Source organism: Poromitra crassiceps (assembly GCF_964638095.1).
Source record: "Poromitra crassiceps genome assembly, chromosome: 11".
NCBI classification, from domain to species: Eukaryota; Metazoa; Chordata; class Actinopteri; order Beryciformes; family Melamphaidae; genus Poromitra; species Poromitra crassiceps.
The window spans coordinates 5,097,684-5,118,266 of record NC_139643.1 but is presented as its reverse complement, the minus strand read 5'-3'; the positions used below and the strand labels follow the sequence as shown (position 1 = coordinate 5,118,266).

General features: G+C 42.3%; 1 protein-coding gene and 1 long non-coding RNA gene across 2 annotated transcripts; one reads left to right on the top strand and one right to left on the bottom strand.

Annotated features, from left to right (window-relative positions):
• Positions 1 to 8,150: 8,150 nt before the first annotated feature.
• LOC310784596 (uncharacterized protein) lies at positions 8,151 to 10,570 on the top strand. Its single transcript, XM_083645587.1, has 7 exons — positions 8,151 to 8,202; positions 8,304 to 8,411; positions 8,718 to 8,887; positions 9,095 to 9,285; positions 9,475 to 9,571; positions 9,716 to 9,915; positions 10,346 to 10,570. Exons 1-7 carry the CDS (start codon positions 8,170 to 8,172, stop codon positions 10,534 to 10,536), a joined length of 990 nt encoding a protein of 329 aa, XP_083501713.1. The 5' UTR covers positions 8,151 to 8,169; the 3' UTR covers positions 10,537 to 10,570.
• Positions 10,571 to 10,580: 10 nt separating this feature from the next.
• On the bottom strand, positions 10,581 to 14,948 carry LOC310784598. Its single transcript, XR_014553132.1, has 6 exons — positions 14,716 to 14,948; positions 12,977 to 13,105; positions 12,697 to 12,890; positions 11,861 to 12,008; positions 11,479 to 11,680; positions 10,581 to 11,363 (listed from the first exon to the last, which is right to left on the bottom strand). It is a non-coding gene; the product is annotated as an uncharacterized lncRNA (long non-coding RNA).
• Positions 14,949 to 20,583: the final 5,635 nt, after the last annotated feature.

The window sequence follows — 20,583 nt, the reverse complement described above, 5'->3', positions numbered from 1 at the left end:
GCTTCAGTTCTGCTTACGTTAGGCGTCTTGTGTCTACATGTGTAGACCATCGACTTATAAAGATGGACGCCATTCCATGGTTCCATTAGTGAAGCCGCTGCATGTTAGATCGCCGCCCTGACGGCTGAATCCAGTATTAGGTCACAAGGCCCGCCTCCCCATGTTAGTGGATGGGAAAATTACAACCGAAATAATCACAGTATACGTCAGATAATTTTTTTCCAAAGGTGGTTTGTATCATTTTAGATAGTCATTATCATGCTAATGCCTGTGCAAGTGGTCATTTTTCTGATCAGTTTGTTTTTAAGTACGGTAGTTATTTGACATATAAAAAGGGATAAAAATGGATGATTGACAGCTGTGGCAGCCAGTCTCAAGCCGTCATTGGCTGGACAGGCTCTTCACAGTATAGAACTAGCGTTGGTTTGACATAGACAGGACACAGTGCTGCTTTGTGCTTTCATCATGTAACGCTGCCTGGAGGTCTGGGTGGCTCTGTGTGGACCCGGGGCAGAGGCTCTTAACACGGGTAGTGGCTCCCTGGAGGTCGGGGTGGCTGTGCTGGCTACCAGACATATCAATGGACCGCAATAAAAAGAACATTGTTTTGAGAAAGGCACGCGAGGAATTAACGTTGGTTGGGGACTGAAGTAAGTTCAGAAAATATGTGTTTTAGTAGTTACTCCAGCTACGTTAGCCACTTTCGCTAGTCGGCTGTTTTTCATTATTTATCGGCTTAATATTACTATAACTTAACAACCGATAACGATAGCTGGAATAACACAATAATATACACATATTTTCAGAACTTGCCAGGTTGTCAAACTGCCAGGAAATGTGTTTTATAAGATGGGGCCTAGTACGCAAGCACCAGCCATGAGCTAATCGCTAACCCGTTAGCGTCACATAAACAGAGGTTTTATTTCTGGTATTAAAGCAACAAACATTTTTATATGGATATCTCAGAGAAATGCTTTGACTGTGGGGCTGTTCCTTCTTCACAAGCTCCTTTCTTAGCTGTTGTAAGGATATACGGTAGTTAACAGAGACGAGACTAGGCAGCTAGGCTAATACCACTGAGCTATATTAAATGGAACGTTACAGCCGGCTGCCCTACCCACACTATACCAGTAAACAACGTAGCGTAAAGCGTCAAGGTTAGATTTGTAAAACCAACATTTACTCCAAAAGGAATTAAATCATAAAGTTAATCAAAATGCCACGGAAACATTGGCTAGCTTAATCAACACAGCAGTGGATCGGATAATTTCCCCAGTGAGGCCGAGAGCAGCCTCCACTTCCGGTCCGGGCTGAGAGCACAGCAGCCCGGAGGAGAAATCTCCGACAACCAAAATCAGATTTTCGTACAGGCGTCATTTTGATAAACTGATCTCATAGTGGGACTCTTCCTGGTTACTTTTGGCGAGACAAAAAATATTACAACTTAAAGTGTTATATTTACAGAGCTAGACTGTGTATAAATACACAACGCACTGTGCGCATTCTAGAAACAGCATCTCTACATAAGAAAGTTCAGAGGGGCGGGGAGCCCACAGAGGTTCTAAATCAACGGAGCTACTGCGCAGACTCTGGTTCACTGATTTTCACAGGATTTTGGCTTCAATAGAGCATACAGGGAGGAGATAGGGACACTCTCTCCATTCATATATCTCAGTGGTGTAGACCTGTATATCATCTACGGTGCCACTGCGAGACTAGGGACGGACTAACCTGCTCTGTGCAGCTTCACTTCAGGTTTCAACAGGACATCGAGCAGCTTCCTCTGGTGGCGGATCTCCTGCTCTGAACGCTGAACTTTGTCTTCGTACTCCGCCACGGTTTTCTCAACCGGCCCGAAAATCTCCTGTCCTCCACTTTGATGAAGCTGTGAGGACTGAGGTTTCTCTTCATCATCACTGTCTAAAAGGTCTTCCTGATCCTCTTTAATGTGTTGTGTACTGTCTAAAAGGTCTTCCTGTTCCTCTTTAAAGTGTTGGATCTGGGTGCTCTGGTCCAGACTGGGGCTCCAGTCCTGCTGCTCAGGGGGAACCTCTTCTTTACAGACCAACAGCTGCTGGACGTCTGGAGACAAGTCTGAAATACACACATACACACAGAGGGAGCATAGATCAAATCATCTCATTCCACTAAAACCAAATGAAGAAGTTTTCCACTAAGGTTGACCTCTTCTGGTCGTTTGTTTGGTCGATATGCTCCAGTAGGGTTCGAGTTATGGGGGGGCTTTTGGGGGGTTGGCTCCCAGAGAGAGTCTGAGCTCACATGAACAAAAACACTAGTAAGGGTTTCTATTCTATTTCTAATATACATTTTGTATTATTATTATTGATTTAAGGCAACAGACTTTATTACAATACACGTTACAATACAAGTGCCTTAAATAAGTGTGCTCCATTAGGCTTGCTCTGATTGGAGATCAAATTGTATATTGGCATTTGAAGGGAGATCGCCAATTGCTTTTTCCTCCACTGATATTAAGGCGATTTTAACTAACTTATTGACAGAGGAGGTTATAAAAAACAATCTCTTGTCTCCCTCTCGTTGTTCATTCATTCATAAAGAAGTGAAGCCACAGATGGACTTGACAGCCCACAGAGGGTGTCAACAGCAGCGGTTATTAGGTATGGACATTTTAAGTGATTTAAATACTCAAGTACTCTCCTTCTATTATGAACGAGTAACCGGGTACTCGGATTCAAAGCAGTTAATTTTGCATGATGGTAATGACAGAACAGGGGGTAATCTGATGTGTAGGGATGTTCACACACAACGTTAGCGTTTTAGCATGGAGAAAGTGCCACCTGGAACACTTTGTGAGGAGAGATAATGGGACGACAACAACATGAATAAATTGATCAAACGTTAGCTTAGCAGCTGTTAGAAGCGTGCGTGTGTCACGTTGTCTAATGCTGCCTACACACTAGAGGATAAAAGGCCCGATTTAATGCCTGATTCCCCTCGGGGCGCGTGGCCCGATTCGAGGCTCGTCTCAACCGATTATTTGTCCAAATAATTGTCAAGTGTGTGGTGTCAATAAGATTATTGCAATGCTCCCGATTGAATCGGAGCCTGCCCGATCTCGAATCGGGCATATCAAACATGTTTGATATTTACGATGGCTGTCTCCCGACGGAATACCCGCAATAGCCAATGAGAGCGAGCAGACCGGGACGCGTCGACGCTTCATACCCGGATGTTAATGCAGCGCTCACAACAAACATGGCAGCGAAGAGGAACCCGAACCAACCGAACATGCCAATGGAATACACAAAAAGAAGATAGGCTCGTCGAGTTGTGGCAACAGCAGTGCCATGTTATGCAGTAGCTCCTCTCTCCCTGCATCCTCACAGCAGCTTAAAACAGGATGGACCGCAATTTTTTCCCACAGACAACAGCAGATGGCTCTCCAAACATGTACAGAGCGGTTTGTTTACTTCAAGGAAGTGGATATGTTGTAATATGAGCTCTCAGACAGGACGTTGTTTTAGCTCATTTTACGAAGATGTCCGCCTGCTTGAAGTAAACAAACCGCTCGGTACATGTTTGGAGAGCCATCTGCTGTTGTCTGTGGGAAACAATTGCGGTATTGTGGGATATAAACAGCCTAAACAGTCTAGTTGCTGGAATCGCTGTGAGTCGGTACTTCAAACGGCTGGTGTGTGGTCTCGCAGTCTGGCCCAATCGTCTGCGTTCAGGCGATTTTAATGTTAAAATCTGATGAAATTGTCCTTATGTCTGTGGTCTCTCATGTTTTTAAAATCGGTTAAGATTTGAAAATCCTCTAGTGTGTAGGCAGCATTAACAGATGCCTTTGTGATTTTTTACAAAAAGCATGCATTTCATTACTTTTTGTAGGTAAGGCTTCCAATTTTGAGATTTTACTGGTTACTTAAAAATCAATGATCAATCCATTGACCAGGTATTGAAGGTTAAATACCTTGGCCTAACCATCAGAGACGTTCTTGGCGGTTAACCGGCTAATGGTTAACCGTTGACATCCCTAATCCCTGGTAAAATCATGGCCGACCCCTCCCACAAAACATCATCATCATCATCATGACAAAACTAAGCACTTGGCTGATGAGGTCTTATATTTTTTAAACCAAGTCGTTTTCAGAGATGTGTGAAAAACAAAACAAAAACATCAATAAATAGATGGTTTATGAAGGTTACATATGTGAGGAATCACCTTTAGGGACTGTTCTGACACTTAGGTGGAACGCTTTCCTCTCTTCAATCTGATCGCATCTCTTATACCTTCAGATAAAAAAAGAAAGTAACTACATTTTCATTTTGGAGAAAACACAAATAAATGTAAAATCCGTATGGTGCCTGGTCCATCTATAATTAATGTTGTTAAATAATAGATTCTTGTTATAAATTAACCAAACCAGACAAAGTGAACTTACACACAACACTGCCGTCTTGTATTGGGACCACCAAACTTGCGTTTGTCAAGGCAGCTGATGCACACGCCACAATCGTCCTCATGGTTGCAGCCTTTGCACACTCCACACCTCCCAATCGGCTTCTTGACCTTGATGACCTTCTGATCCGACAGCCCAGGAGTGTCTGACTCTGAGGGAGACCCAATGTCTGCAACATCAACAGATAACCAAGAAGAGAGGGAAATTAAATAATTAATACCAGCTAAATGTTGCTCAATTTTGGCTATGGGTAGTAAGCTTGTTTCCTCTACGGGTGCTTAGTGGCCGTTCACACTATACGCCGAAGCAACGCTCAACCTAAGCTCAACCTACGCTGAACCCACAAGTTTCATTTAGGCATCCTTGTTAACTCATTGAGTGCCAGCCACTTTTGGAGAACGGACGCTCCCAGTGCCAGAGTTTCAGAGCGTTTTCAGTGATTTCTCGAGGCCCACAGAATATTGTGTGAAATTACTATGTAAACACCGAACACGCACAAAGAACGAGGAGACTCTATTGTATCATCAGCAAAAAAAAGTTTATTGATACCATTTTCCGTTCTTTAGTTATGAGCCGGAGAAGATAGGTTGTTTTCAGCAAAAACAGGCGTTTCAAATTAGAAGCTGAGATATTCAGCCTTTTGTGAAATTAAGCATTTCAAGCACATTCACTGACTCTGAAGCTAATATTTTCTGATGTAGTGACGTGGTGTAGTTGTGTGGTGCCCTGCGTGCCCCACCCCCCTCCCCCCCCCCCCCCCCTCAGCTGCAAACTCCTCCCCACACTAACACACAGCCTCACGCACCCAGCGTCTATTTTCGGAGTGCTCCGTTTTTGTGCGCCGGCTCCCAGCGCGACACGGAAAAGCCAAACCGGACTGCTGAGAATGGTTTGGCCCTTCGGCATCGGGTGCTGCTTTTCTGGCGGCTAATCGTGTGGAGAAACTATACAGCAGAGACAGAGGGGCTCAGTTGTGGGCGCGGATTGACTGCTGTTCGCAGCCAACGTCAGCTCCAGCCAGAGCAATCTATATGGCTCTGGCTGCAGCATGAGCGGTTTCTCTTTCATCACGGGGCTTTTTCCTGCTGTTTTCCTGACCTTTCTCTAATCTGGAGAGCACTGTCGCCACCTAATGAGTCCGTAAAATAGGTTATACACCTTCAATAGATACAATATTTGTACAGGAGATGCCTGAGGCTTTGATCCACGTCCCACCGTCAAAAAACGCATTTGACGCCGATCGACGTCATTGGCACTCAACGTTACTATTTACTTTGACGCCGATCGACGTCATTGGCACTCAATGAGTTAACAGGCGAAGCCGTTCACACCACCCACGCGCATGTCATGCTTAAGCCACGTGTAACAGCGTTGTGTAGGTGGTACTTGCAGCAACCCATGTTAAGGGCTTGTCCAGGGGTGGGTACGAACCGCCGACCTTCGGCTTGGGGGTCCGACATGTTAACCGCAACGCCAAGAGAGCTAGCTCCCGTCCAAGCTGTACCCTACGCGGTACCCACAAGTTTCATTTTGGCGTCCTTGTTAACAGGCGAAGCCGTTCACACCACCCGCACGCGTGCCACGCTGACGCCGTGCCGAAGCCACGCTCACGCCACGCCGAAGCGATCACTCAGGCCTGAAGCCGAATTTCCAAGCTTGACGCTGAAGCCGTTTAAGTCAATGGGAGTTGTGGGCGGGTTCAAGGCGCTGAGAGTAGGCGCTGAGAGGAAAAGAAAAGTCTTGTGTGAACAACAAGGCGTACGTTCAGCTTGTGCGCAGGCCCGTAGCTACCATTGAGGACACTGAGGTCATGACCTCGGTATTTTCCACACCAATTTTTTTTTTTTTTTTTTTTTTTTTTTAAATAGCCCCAGTCCCCAGATCTATTAATCTGTCATTGATGTTTTAATGCGACAGTTGATCGTAAATGCAACAATTTGCTTCCTCTCTGTGTGCTATAGAAGGAAGAGAGATAACTCACAACATTTAGATTTTGCATTGAGGCTAGATTGGGGCTAGACTTTGGGGACAGTTCTATTGAAGTGAATGGGTAAGTAACTCCCCTGTAAGTGATGTTTGTGTAGATGGGCCATTGTATTTAATTGAGCAGTATTCTGCCATGTGACCTGTATGCAGAATATATATATATATCATATGGGGACTGGGAGACATTTATTTTTTGTATCATTTTAAAGCAACAGCACAGTAAAGAGGATATTAATCTAACATGATGTATGTATTTCTTTATAGATCTAGCCTCTTCATTTTGCTCTCAAAGTGCACCAGATTGAAGCATTTTACTTTAAAATGGACAAAATGTTCTGTCCGGCTGTCCGTGGGGGTCCTGGGACCCCCACGCCGCGCTAAAACGACCTCTGTATTTCTCAAACCCTGGCTACGGGCCTGCTTGTGCGTGCTTCAAGCTTCAGTTCTGCTTACGTTCGGCGTCCTGTGTGAATGTAGGCTGATGCGTGAAGCTTGAAGCTGCCAGGCATGAAGTCAATGGGAGTTTGTGGGCGGGTTCAGGGTGCGCAGAGTAGGCGCTGAGCGGAAAAGAGAAGGCTTCTTGTTTGTACGATTAAGCGTCAGCTCAGCCTGAGCCTGCCTCAAGCTTCAGTTCTGCTTACGTTAGGCGTCTTGTGTCTACATGTGTAGACCTGTGTCTGTATATCATCTACGGTGCCACTGCGAGACTAGGGACGGACTAACCTGCTCTGTGCAGCTTCAGTTCGGGTTTCAACAGGACATCGAGCAGCTTCCTCTGGTGGCGGATCTCCTGCTCTGACCGCTGAACTTTGTCTTCGTACTCCGCCACGGTTTTCTCAAACACCCCGAAAATCTCCTGCGCAGCCGCAGTTAGCCGCTCGGTGAGCAGCGCTCTCAGCTCCTCCGGCGGGATTTGAGCCCTTTCTTTTCCTTTTTCCAGCAGCAGCAGAAAGTCTTCAGCAGCACAACTGATCCGCTCCTGTACACACACCCTCAGCAGCTGCACGGCCCCCAAGCTGACAGACATTTTACTACTATTTTACTCTTTTTTCTGCTTCAGCTCGTTAGCCTTCCTTCTGACAAACAGCAAGCAGGAAGCGATTTATTTTTCCCATGATGGCGAAGGCATGACCCGCCCCTCTCTGCCTCTGATTGGCATAGAGTCAAATGTTCATCCAATCACATTCGCTTAGCTATCCTGCGTCTCTTTCTACAGTCTGTGGAGAGACTCAGTGGATCAGACAGACAGCAGTTTTGCTTGCTAGCCTGAATGAAAGATGGGTCCGTGTACCTTCCGTTCATTCTATTTCCAATTCTGAAACGCAAATTAAAAAACAAATTTAGGGCAATGTTTTCTATTTCCATTCCCGAAACAAAAATCGGACAACTAATTTAATTACCCTTTTTAAAAAAAACGATTGCATTTAAACTCAAAATGTAGTTTTCGGGGAAAGGCCTTACATTTCTGTATTTCCATTTTCTATTTTCTATTTTTACGCTTTTCAGTCTGCGGCCCGGAAATAAAATAAATAATCGCACGGATTGGTCCGCTTGTCAGGAAGGTCCGTGTACCCCAGGTGTACCCCAGGAACTTTAGTTCAATGCCCAGCTCAATGCCCAGGACGCGCACGGTGAAGTTGTGCGGTGCTAATTCATGTGGAGCTCTGGCTTAACAATGGACTCGACCAGTTATATCCTTTTTAAAGGAAACAAAAGGCTAACGCTTAAGGAGGACGACATGATTGGCGATAAAATCGCCAGAATATTCCAGGTAGGTAACACTTTTTTTCGTTTGCTTGGAGAACATGCTAAGATCAATGCTAGCACACGACTAGCCGACTTGTTAATGCTCCTCAATGTTTTCTTTCAAAGGTATATGCTCCTAGCCTGTACATAACTGATGATGACAATGTGGCGATATTCCCGGGATCGGCTGGACATTTCAGCTGTTTGGACCTTAGACCTCGTGGCCACTATGAGGTTTGTAACAGCTTGGTGGTGTGTATGTGTTGCTCCAGGATATAGCCAGCACCATAACATGCACAGACTCAGGCTACGGCAGTTGTGGGATTTCGCACGTACTGTTTTATTAACTATAAGTTGGTCGACCATATAAAGCCTTGTCGCTACAGCACTAATATGTCTCACACACATGTATAGGAACAATATAGTGGCAGTATTGACACACACACACACACACACACCAATGTTACGCGAAGTGACAGACCTGAGACCTGCATGGAGGTCTAGTGGACTAATGTGGTACTGCATCTGTGACTGTTACAGGTTCATGGGGATGATATTGGTCTACCAGTCGCCGAGCAGACTCATCCATTGTCAGGCCAGCACCGTTTCCAGTTCCACCGTACAGCACAGCCCACTGCTGCTCTAGGGTCAGCTGCTCAGGCCATAGCTCCCACTCCCCCCCGAGCAAGCATGAGTAACACCTTCCAAAGGTACGCCCAGTTCCATCAGTTCAGAGCCCCTACCAGCTACATATGAATAAATCAACATCATTGTATTTGTTTTTGTAATTCTTAAGATTCGTTGTAACCAAGATAATTTAAAAACTTGAATCAATTGTAATTGGATCAATTGTAATGTAGGCTATGTATTTGAGATGGAATTAATTTATTTGATCACTCCCACAACAATCTTTCTAGGTCTGTTTTCATTGCTGAGCTCAGCCAGGGGAAACTGAAGCCTGCCCGTATGGTTGTACTCAGACTGTTTGAGTTTGAAGCCACAACCACAGGTATCCTGGCAAAAATACATGATGCCCTGCAGAGTGATGACCCTCTCATCCTGACTGATGCCCAGGGAAATGCGATTGTGGACTCCGAAGGGACAAGAGGTACTAATTGAAAAAAAAAAAATTACATCATAATAAATAAAAATGCTTTGTTTGATAAACTACATGCCCCATCTACTTAAATACTGTGCTCTCTTTGTCTCTTAATTTTTTGACCCACAAAGTATTCTGTTTAGCTGTTAAAGTGTTTACATTATATCTGTTACATGATTTGTCTTCCTCTCTTGCTAGGATCCAAGTATTGGAAGCAAAATGCAAAAAAGTTTCTTGCTGTCCCAGAGGAGATCTTCCATGAGTTCCAGCAAGGAACCAAGGGAAAGAAACTGAGGTAAACATTTTAGTTACTGTCTATCAATATTTGTCTTTCATTTTGTTTTAAATAACATCTCTTAGAAAAAAGTTATCATTCTGAACAGAACTGGTGAATATTGTATAATAAATTGTTTTCTGTTGTTTTTAACCCTCCTTGTAGTCCTAAAGATATGGACTCCACAGGTCTTCAGGAGGTCCATGATAAAATAGAAGAAGTGATCTTGGTTGCTCAAGGACTGAGTGAAGTCAGCACAGTCATGAAGGACCTGTGTGCCAGCAACACCAGTGGTGCCATGCTGGTTCTGACCCACACCATGATAACACACATGAAGGATGCCTTTGGTTGTATTGTATGCAAAGGTCTGTAACATAATTTGTTGTTTGGTCTATATTAAAGTCTACCTTTTTAAGCGGGATCAAATTGAATGTCCAAGTGAATCAAGCATTAATTTCTGCTTTTCCATGTTATAGTGAAACTGTCCCTTGCCATGCTTTTAAACATGTAATATGTAGATTAAAGGAACAGTTCACCCAGAAATTAAAATTCTGTCATCTACTCACCCTCATGACAGTTAAAACACAAGTAGCAAGTGGGTCTCCATTGACTTTATATGCACTGTATTGAAGTCAATGGAGAGCCACTTGCTACTTGTGTTTTAACTGGCATGAGGGTGAGTAGATGACGGAATTTAAATTTTTGGGTGAACTGTTCCTTTAAGTACAGACAAGATAATATATTGAACTCTAATCTTGCATGTGTATTGTCCTTTTTATTTTCTTCATCAAACAGGGCTAATGGAAGAGCCTGTGATTGCCATCTGCTGCAAAAGCTTTGTTGGCTGCAAAACCTGCGTTGACCAGTGGATGCTGACATCTGACCAGTGCCTCAAATGCAGGGCAGAGGAGTTCTCTGTCAATGTACACAGGCTGACCAGTCTTGACAATGTTCTCTCCATATTGGCTGGTGTAATTAAGATGTGATTCATCGAGGCGGTGTCACGTCACCGACTTGAGTCGGTCTGTGTAGGAACGCTGAGGGGGGCGGTGGGGGAAGTAACCCATTCTTTCTAGGCAGCAGTTAGCATAATAGCAACTAGCCCAGACAGACAGGATCAGCAGAAGACTTCTGCCCCAGCAGAAGTCTGTTTAGATAATATGCGTTCACTGCGGTCGATGAATCCCTGATCCTGTTTTCCTGGGCTGGGCTAGTTGCTATTATGCTAACTCTGCTGCCTAGAAAGAATGGGTGAATTCCCCCACCGTGACCCCGCCCCCCTCAGCATTCCAACACAGACTGACCTGTTCTATAGCCCTTTAAGGCACTTTAAGTGTGATTGTATCACGTTCTGTGAATTAAGCTTGACTACCTCTGTTACATCTGGCACCTTGTTCTAAGACCAGTTGGAATTTTGCACTTGAACAGCTGTAGAGGATACAGAATAGTTTTATTTTTATACATTTTTTGTATTTCATGTTGCACTTAAGACACTTTATTTTACATTTTCATGCATATTGTTGCGTAATGTTTATCAGATACAGCAATGCATCTTGGAAAGGTACGAAGTTATAGTTTACAACGTTGTCTAACAAAACTGAAATATCAGGGTACTCTGCAGCAAAACGTTGTTCTGCTGATATTTTGTCCTCCTCAGTTGAGAAGGGGTCAGTTCCAAAGCAGGAGACTCTAGTCAGTGAAGAGCCAACATCCTGCTGGTACATGTCTGCTGCTTGGGAGGCATGTGGCAACAACTCCTCTCCTAGTTTTTTTGGACATCCTCCTGCTGCCAAACGATTTGGTTTTCCTTTGCCTGTGAAGCAAAGCATAGGTCACAAAATGTCAAGCTATTGTTAAAAATCACTGTGTCAACTTTAAAATAAAAAAAAGGACTGGATTGTGTGATACATTTTTTCTATGTAACTCACCTGGGATTCTGTGTGCATTCCATGCATGTACAGCTCTTGTTATGCCAATCTTGCACAGCTCAGCAGTAAGGTTAGATGTACAATATCTTGTGACATTGTCGTCCATGAGGACTTCCTGATCCTGCAGCTGCACGAGGGCCTCCTTCACTGGGTAATTTACCCGGTTATTTATCTCCACCCACATTCGCTCTACCGTATGATTCTGTAGACAAGAAAAGGGTAGAGAAAAAAAAGTTAAGTGTTAAATAGCTATATATTCCAATAACAATCATTGCTAGAGTTTGTTATTTTGTTCAGTACCAGTACATAACATCTCCAAAGCTTAGTCTCATTTTGGGCATTAGAAGCCACATTTTGTACATTAAGGAGACCGTTACCTCACCTTTGTTGACTGAGTTTGGAGATATGGTTGCCTTTGCAAGTTGTGTCTGTGGTTAGACAGCATCTCCTGCATGTAGAGGGACAAGTAAAATTCCCGACCATGGTCCACCCTGACCTGGTCCCACATCCCATATTCAAGAACTGCTGATCTGTAAAATAGTGAAACATGACTCAATCAAATGTTGACTCATCAAATGTTAAGTCTGCAATGTAGGATAGACCAACAATATTGCAATCTACTAGTGCACTGTTTGCACAATTATTAGCCAAGTTGTATTTTTGTGACTTATTGAAAAGAAGGGTGGCTATATTGGTCACAGATTTTTTTTATTTTTTTTTTATGTCAAATGTTTATTTGGAAATGTTTAGTTGTTTGTTTATTATTCTCACTTTAACAGAAGAATAAACAGGTGAGATGGGAACATTTTTCCATTCAGTTGGATAATAGTTCTACACACTTATAGTTGCCTAATAATTGTGCACACAGTAAAACATGACAAAAAGATGTCATTAAAAACAATCACAAAAGTTGGGAAAAATGACAGAAAAAGGTCACAAAAAACTGTTTCAAAAAATCTCAAAAAACATGTTGCAAAAAAAGTCACAAAGAAAGTCAAAAAAAATAGAAGTTGTGAGAAAAGTTAGTCTTTATATTACATACAAAAGTAAAAAAAAAAATCTTTGTATGTAACTAACTTTTCCATGGACTTTTTTTTCCATGGACTTTTTCACAAAAAAGTATGCCTGCCTGAATTTTTGCCCTAGGGGGTACTTGGATTCAGAAATCAGAGAAAGGGGGTACTGAAGCCAAAAAAAGTTGAGAAGCACTGGACTAACCTGTAAACTTCTTCATATATCGTGAGGTTATTTTTGACAGGCATAGTTGCGTGGGCAACGACCTTACTGCTGTACCCATCTATTGCGAGAACGTGTGTCACTCCGAACATCACCAATTTTTCATTCTGGTCGATGTGGATTTTGTGTCCCATGTATGCAGCACTGTAGGGGACGGGGTTAAGGTTACGTGCGCCCTTTGGGGGAAAAGTAAGTAAAAGTTAGCTAGTAAAATACATTATACCATATACCACAACATTAAAGGCTTGCAAAAGATACTTACACGTTTGCGCATTTCGTGATAGGGACAATGAGTTGTTCTTAAAATCTTCCCCACCCGGCGTTCACCAGCAACCACTCCCATTGCAGACAGGTACCCGGTCATCATCTTTCGACCATATGTTGACCCTGTCTGATGAATCAACAGAAGTAAGCCGTGACATGTAGGTCTAGTCTTCATGGATTTATATTTCATAAAATATACGTAGTCTAGAAATAAATCAACAGAGGTGGGTAGAGCCAAAAATTGTACTCAAGTAAGTAGTGATGCACGATATATCGGCAATCATATCGGTATGGCCGATATTAGTCATTTTTTAATATATCGGTCATATCGGTATCGGTCAGATGTTGCAATGTTAATATCGGTTATCATTATCAGCCAAATTCTTCACATTGATATGAAATAATGCAGTAAATCTATGATTTATGGGCTTTTCCAAAGGCTTTGCAAATAAAGAAATGCATAACTTTTTCAAATTCAGTGTTAACATGTGTTTTTCAGTATGTACAAAATGTGATGATCATAAAAATGTGGTTTTATACAGATCATATCGACATCGGTAAATATCGGTTATCGGCCATAACAGCAATGTTAATATCGGTTATCGGCATCGGCCAAAATTTTCATATCGGTGCATCCCTACAAGTAAGAGTATTGTTACTTAAGAATAATATGACTCAAGTAGAAGTAAAAGTAGTAGTAGTAGTAGTAGTAAAAGTAGTCATCCAAATAATACTTGAGTTAAGTACTGAGTAACTGTTGAGTAACATCTGATTAATTTGTGCATTTAATCAGACAAAAATACAAAATAATAATCTTCAGGTACATTTTAGTACTTCCAATGAATAAAATAATAGAATAAATAAAAATGAAAAATAAATTAAATATTTACAAAATAACAAATTACAGCACAAGAAACACTGAACCGTCAGAAAACGGACATATTGCATTTACATAACCTTTTAGTACAGCAGGTGAACAGGCGGTAAGCACCTTGAAGGTGTCAGCGACCCTGGCTATGCTGAGAGGACTACGTTATCTAGTTGGCACTAAAATGCCGCTGAATAGAGAGCTCCAGGGATGACGTATTTTTGTAGGCTGAATGCGGAAGTCCCGAACTTCCTGGTTCTTCACTGTTTCTGTCTATGGGATTTTTGAATGGGTTTTTGGCGCGATGCTTCAAATAATGTCTGTGGGCAACGCAAGTTTAATCAAACGCGAACCAAGGTTCAGCGGAATAATCTTCACACATGAGGACCACTTTCATGAGTTTTGAAGCGTAACTGCGAGCCCTAGAGGTAAAAAGCTCGTGCTAAGCTAATCCAGAACTACACACAGTGTCGCATAGGCGTCCACGCATTGATTGCGAGAGAAAGAATTTCCGCGTTCACTCGTGATGACGTATAATATCCGCGTCGACATTGTAGTCTCATTTAGCCGTTTGCTAGCTAGCCACCCTTTTAAAGGCACATAAAAGCTTCAAAACTCATAAAAGTGGTCTTCATGTGTGAAGATGATGTTACTAAACACTGGTTCGCGTTTGATTAAGCCAGCGTTGCCCAGAGAGATTATTAGAAGCATCGCGCCAAAAACCCATTCAAAACTCCCATAGGCGAAAACTGTGAAGAACCAGGGGGCTGTTAGCATCGATGATTTCCGGACTCGTTCCTGGAGCTCTCTCGCCAGACTAACTCGTTACTACCCACCTCTGTACATCAAAGAACACCAAAATAACCTACCTGATTAATTGCCCTGCTGATAGCAACCTCTAATTTTGTGTCGGATACATGTCCCCTCCTGGAAATGTTGTGATGTCCACAAAATCTCCTGACACTCATTTCAGAACATCCTTGCTGCACACCTAATTGTAATAAATTCGTGGAAATGTCCGCGTGTGAGAGATTTTGAGCAATCATTTCTCTAATTAAATTTCCATAGGGCTCGAGGGACACCATCTCGTCCAGACAGTCTTCAGACTCCTGCCGCCAACCGAATCTGCTACTGTTGTGCTGAAGACGTGCTAATCGCGGAAAAAGGCTAAAATACTGCTTCCGGTCATACTGCTTCCGGTTCACCTTGTAATAATACGGATATTAAGAAATCCCCGCATTTTTGCATTTTGGATTAACATAGATTGGATTCTTCGTGTTTATCTGGGAATATAAAAATCCATAATAGGAAAACAACACAAAATCCAATTTTATGGCTATATTTTAATGGAAAACGGCTCTTGTTTGTTTGTTTAAAAATATTGAAAAAAGAAAAATGCGTGTTTTTTTGTTTTCCGATTTGCGTTTCAGAATTGGAAATAGAATGAACGGAAGGTACACGGACCAAGATGCCATGTGTTTATGTTTTTAATATAGTCTGGTGCTGTGGGTTATAATGCTGCTGCTACTCTTGGCAGTGTTGGGAAATCAAAAACAAAAGAGAGACTCATGAGAATTGATCAGGGTCAATGCATTACATTGAACTTTAATTCAGCTCATTGTAACACAAGAGTGACATGTATTTGAACACATTCATATGTCTGTGCAATAGGCTACGTAGGCCTAAATAACTCAGTTACTATATGGTTTGCAATTGTAACGTTCAATATAATAAAATAGCCTATAATAAAGTATTGATCTCACACTGCCATCTCATGCTTGTTGATTTCATGATTATTTTGCACCTGCTGCTCACTTTATGAACAAATAATGCTTAGACCCATAGCCTCAGCAACAACTAACTGCATAGTAATTTAATAAAGTGTGAATGTTAACTGTCCAGCAAACACACCACTAATAATAATGCTTGGAAGCAGCCTACTTTCCCTCCCCTTTTTTCGCTGCATCGTGACTGAATGAAATGTATTAGGCTCGTTTGAGATGTCTTCTGACTCGCCTGGGAAGCAGGCGAGAGCAGCGAGTGCAGTCAGCCAATCAGAGGCAGAGAGGGGCGGGTCATGCCTTCGCCATCATGGGAAAGGAAACGGTAAAGGAAACAACGTTGACTTCCGGGTCAACGTCAAGGAACCGATAAAAAAAGGAAAAGACAAACATCTAGCGTCACACACACACACACACACACACACAAACACACAGGCTATTCTTAGTAGGCGGACTATCCAAAATAAGTAGGCTACTCATATCGAATCTGCCATAGACCAGAACAGCACATCCGGGTAATTTGCAAAACTTGAAGGCCGCGCCCCTTTTTAGGGGATAACACAAGCCACTCGCGTTGACTTCAATGTAAAATAGCAGTACCCAAAACATCTATAGAAAAATAACAGAATTCATTTCCTTTATAAATGACCCAAAGACACCATGACATGACAATATATTTCAACTCGGCCGGCCATAGAATGCGCAAGATACATCGACACGAGGTACTTGCCTTATATGAACACTGTATCCAGTTTCCACAAGGTTACATGCATCGTCCACATTGACGGTGTCACGCCTATGTGCCTACCCTATCGCAGACCCTTTTTTTTTTCTTTTTTTTTTGTTAGTGAAACTATAACAACACTAACCTGACGCTGCCAGATCGATGAGTTTGCTTCAAATATCTGTTTCACAAACAACATCCATCTGGATTCGGCCAAGCTACATTGCTGAAGAGGGCGGCGGTCACTTTTTTCAAGCTACTAGGCAGGTGATTGGATGGACCGTCTGTCTGTCACCGTCTGGGCTTGCCAGCGCCAACCAATCAGATCGACTTCCCTTCATGACGTAGCAGCGCCTGATCAGCTAGGACTACAATTGCTAATAGTTAGCATGGAGGTCGCAGATTTTTTGCTGTTTTTGTAAGGTGAATATTGGGTGCAACCATTGACTATTCAATTTGCCAAAAGAAAGAAGAATTACTGCAGATGTCTGACTGAGGATGAAGTGCAGGTAGGCCATTTTGCACGTTAAATGTAACTGATTGGATTAACTGATGTTACGCTAACGATAGCAACATTTGGAGGTTGGGGTGCTACGTCTGATGATTGATGATTAATGTTAACGTTAACAGCGATTCATTCATAACACATATCGTTGTTCGTTTCTTCAGGGAACTGATGACACGATATGACACCGAGTGGCACGCACCCTGGACGGCTAACGTCATGGAGACGCAACGCTCTCTAGCCTTTATGATCATGGCAACAACCAAATGCTTTGATACAATATAATGATTTAACGCTACTATTTAACTGGTGAATTTTAGCATATGTGTCAGTGGAATGGTAGATATTTACGCATGACTGGAGAATGTTATTTGCTTACTTTTGTAATAATAACCCAGCAAACATTTTCACGTATAACGACCGTCTGCTGCACGTCAAACCACTACATCTAGTCAGGGTCTAATTATATATTCTGAATGGAAATCTTAGCGACGTAATTCCTCTACTTCCCCACAACGTGTCCAGATTCAACGATTTTTGATAGACAAAAGATCGCACCTCATGCTGGATTCGATCCTGCTGCGCCCGCTTCGCAGTCATGTGTCTTATCCATTAGGCCACCGAATTAGTTACAAATGCTACGGATTTGGTCATATATAGAGATACTTAACATTGAGCACTTAGCATTTTGACGGTCCCGACTGGAAGTTGCGTTGATAGGCTATAGCTGCCTCGCTAATTCTGTTTCATGATTTCAACCAGCGATGAGACATGTATATTTATATCATTTACGATAATATAACCAACGTGACTTTAGCAGACAGCATAGCACATCCAAAACCCACAACACTGCGTTTAGTTACGGCAAGAGAAATGGGACAATACAGGATTCAGGAAGTTAACAGGTAAATTGTCAATCAAATGTAATTTTATTCAACAAAAACACAAAAGACACCTACATGTGGTGTTTTCAAAGCAATATGAGGTCAATATTTTTTGTTTTGAAGTGACAGTCTAAACGTTACTTTGGAGGAATGTGGAGAGAACGTCAGACTTAGATGGTAGATGCCAAACCACAATTCTATCGTCTGGTGATGTCGCGGTCAAGACGATGTTTGCTGGGAAACTAAACGGAGAAATGACGGCCGTGTGTGGTGTTGTTGTTACATAATCTGCTGGTCTTGAGGCACGATTGGGTCAAATGATAAGACGATGTAAATGCATAAAGATGTTGTCAGATGAATCTGCGAAAGGGAGCTGCCTGGAGCCCAGAGGACGTCAACAGAGAAGAGGAAAAACACCCTGGTTACACCATGCAGCATGTATTTGGATATAATCTCTAACTTTAAGAATGGTTCCTTGTTGATATACCGTATTCCTAGTATTGGCTCCCATGACGTTTGTTTACCCCCTATCTAAAGTACAAGTGCAAAATCTTAAGCTACCATGTTCTATCGATAAACCAATTTCTCGAATAACAGCTCCAAAATATCAGACATATAGGACTACTATATGCTAGAGCTATATTCACACTTCACAGTATAATTTATGCAAGCGGGGGAAAATATCAGATAAACTGATTGTTGTATTGTATCCTGATATCTTTAATCTCGCCTGTATAACATAATATGTCACTCGGACACCAACGTGAGTTAACGTGGTTTATTAAACAGCAGCCAACATTCCAATCATAGCAGAATACACTTCAGCTAGCAGTAAAGGGACAATACATCACACTGATCTTTGCAGTTCTGTGTTGATTAGCTAATAATTCAGTGGCATTTTGATTAACGTTATGATTTATTTCGATTTGGAACAAAAATGATGGTTTAACAGATTGCATGTTTACTGGGCTGTGGTGAGAGTGAGAAGGGCTTTGTGTTTGTGTGACTTGCGTGAATGGCTAGCCGTTAGCCATTACAGCTAATAAATTATCCCAGCCTAGCTAGCTCGAAGGCTATCTCCCCAAATTCTACAACAATGTCTTGTTTACTAACGTTCATAGTTGATAACATTACAGCAATACAGTTACGGTTTCGTACTCACTGTAAGATCAAGTGTTTAACGTTTATGTTAGCTTATTGTTTTGAATAGAATGTTTGACTAGCACACTGGAGCTAGCCTCGGTAGCCGCCGCCATGTTGAATAGTGAAAGAACTACAAACGCAGAGGCGCCTCTCGGTGGCGTCACACCCGGTCTCGCCTAAAGCCCGCCCCTAGCTCACGCTGATTGGTGCGCCTGTGTGGCGGCCGGTTTGAATGCATCTCTGAGGCCAGGGCCAGACTGAGGTGGATTGTGAATTTGTGGAACAATGCCGCCCCCGTCTGGTGGAGTCAGGCTATAACAACACAGCAACTCTTCGGCATATCTCTATCAAATTAAACCGTTTTAAATAGTTTGTTTGAAGTGGTTTCGGCTTCTTGTACCGTCGTTTACTATGGTGGGTTTCCCCTAAAAAGGGGCGCGGCCTTGGAGCTGGGCGCTTGAAGACGCGACGCAGTTCTGGTCTATGTGACCACTGTCTGGCTTAATATACAATTATTAATTGAGTAGTGAATACCAGTCCAATTACAGTATGAATTCATAATGAATGTGAGCAGATTGATTTAAACATGACAAGAACTTCAATATCAAATCAATTCTTCATTATTTATTGTAATTACATGTTAGCTACAAAGAAACGGTTAGAAAAATGTCTTAATAATCACCCGGCATAACACAACACTAAAAAATTATGGAATGTAGGCTATTGAATGAAATTATGGGTAAAAAGAGGGATCAACTTATTTTGTTGTTGCGAGTGGTGTTTATCTGACTAAGTCTCTTCAGATCTGATTATTTTAATCATTTTATCAACAAGGTTTCCAAACTCAGAGAGAACATGGATAAAAATGTTAAGTCCAACTCTGATGTGCTTATAAAAAATGCATTATGAATGATAAAACTTGTAGGCTACCTTTGAATATTTCACCGGGTTGATGTTGGGATGGTGGATTGTTGAGATCTCTGCCAGATGCCAGCACACCTGCTGGCACAGACCACCTTGATAGCAAATTGTTAAAGGGCCCATATTTTGATAATGTATTATTATTTTATTGTTGGCCTCCAGTAGAGTAACCTATTGCATCATTCATAGTAAAAAAAAACTCATTGTTTATCTTGTACTGGCTCTCACTGCCTCCTTCAGTTCACCCTCTGTCTGAAACACTCTGTTTTAGGTCCTATCCCTTTAAGAACCCACTCCAGGCAGGCGCAGAGAGCTAGCGTTACCCTGTAGAAGCGAGACTAGCCTCAGTAGCCTGTTAGTGTTAGCTAGGGCTGGGGAATATAATCGATACGGCAATATATCGTGATATTTTATTTCCCCATACTGTTTCGATATTTGGACGCCAAGTATTGATATTATTATTATTATTGTTGTTTTTTTTGCAGGCCATGCCATGCCAGTAGCCTGTACTACGAAGCTAGTTTAATGCCTTATCCGAGTAAGTTTGAGTTTAAACCTGGTTTAGCCGTACTACAAAGCAAGTTAACTTTCAATCACCATGGCAACTGACGCTGCAAAGCTAACCTGGTCGCGACCAGGTTAGCTTCAGAGGATAAGATCAAAATCCATGACAGACCCATATAATCGGCTCTCTGGAGTCACTCACCGTTCATATAAGATCGCCATATGAAAAATAGATTGCAGTCAACTGAGAATATAACAAGAAAAACATTTGTGGC

Coding starts and splice junctions, on each gene's coding strand:
- LOC310784596 (XM_083645587.1), top strand. CDS start 8,170: ATGATTGGCGATAAAATCGCCAGAATATTCCAG. Junction 9,286..9,474: donor GGACTCCGAAGGGACAAGAG/GTACTAATTGAA, acceptor CTCTCTTGCTAG/GATCCAAGTATTGGAAGCAA. Junction 9,572..9,715: donor ACCAAGGGAAAGAAACTGAG/GTAAACATTTTA, acceptor CCCTCCTTGTAG/TCCTAAAGATATGGACTCCA.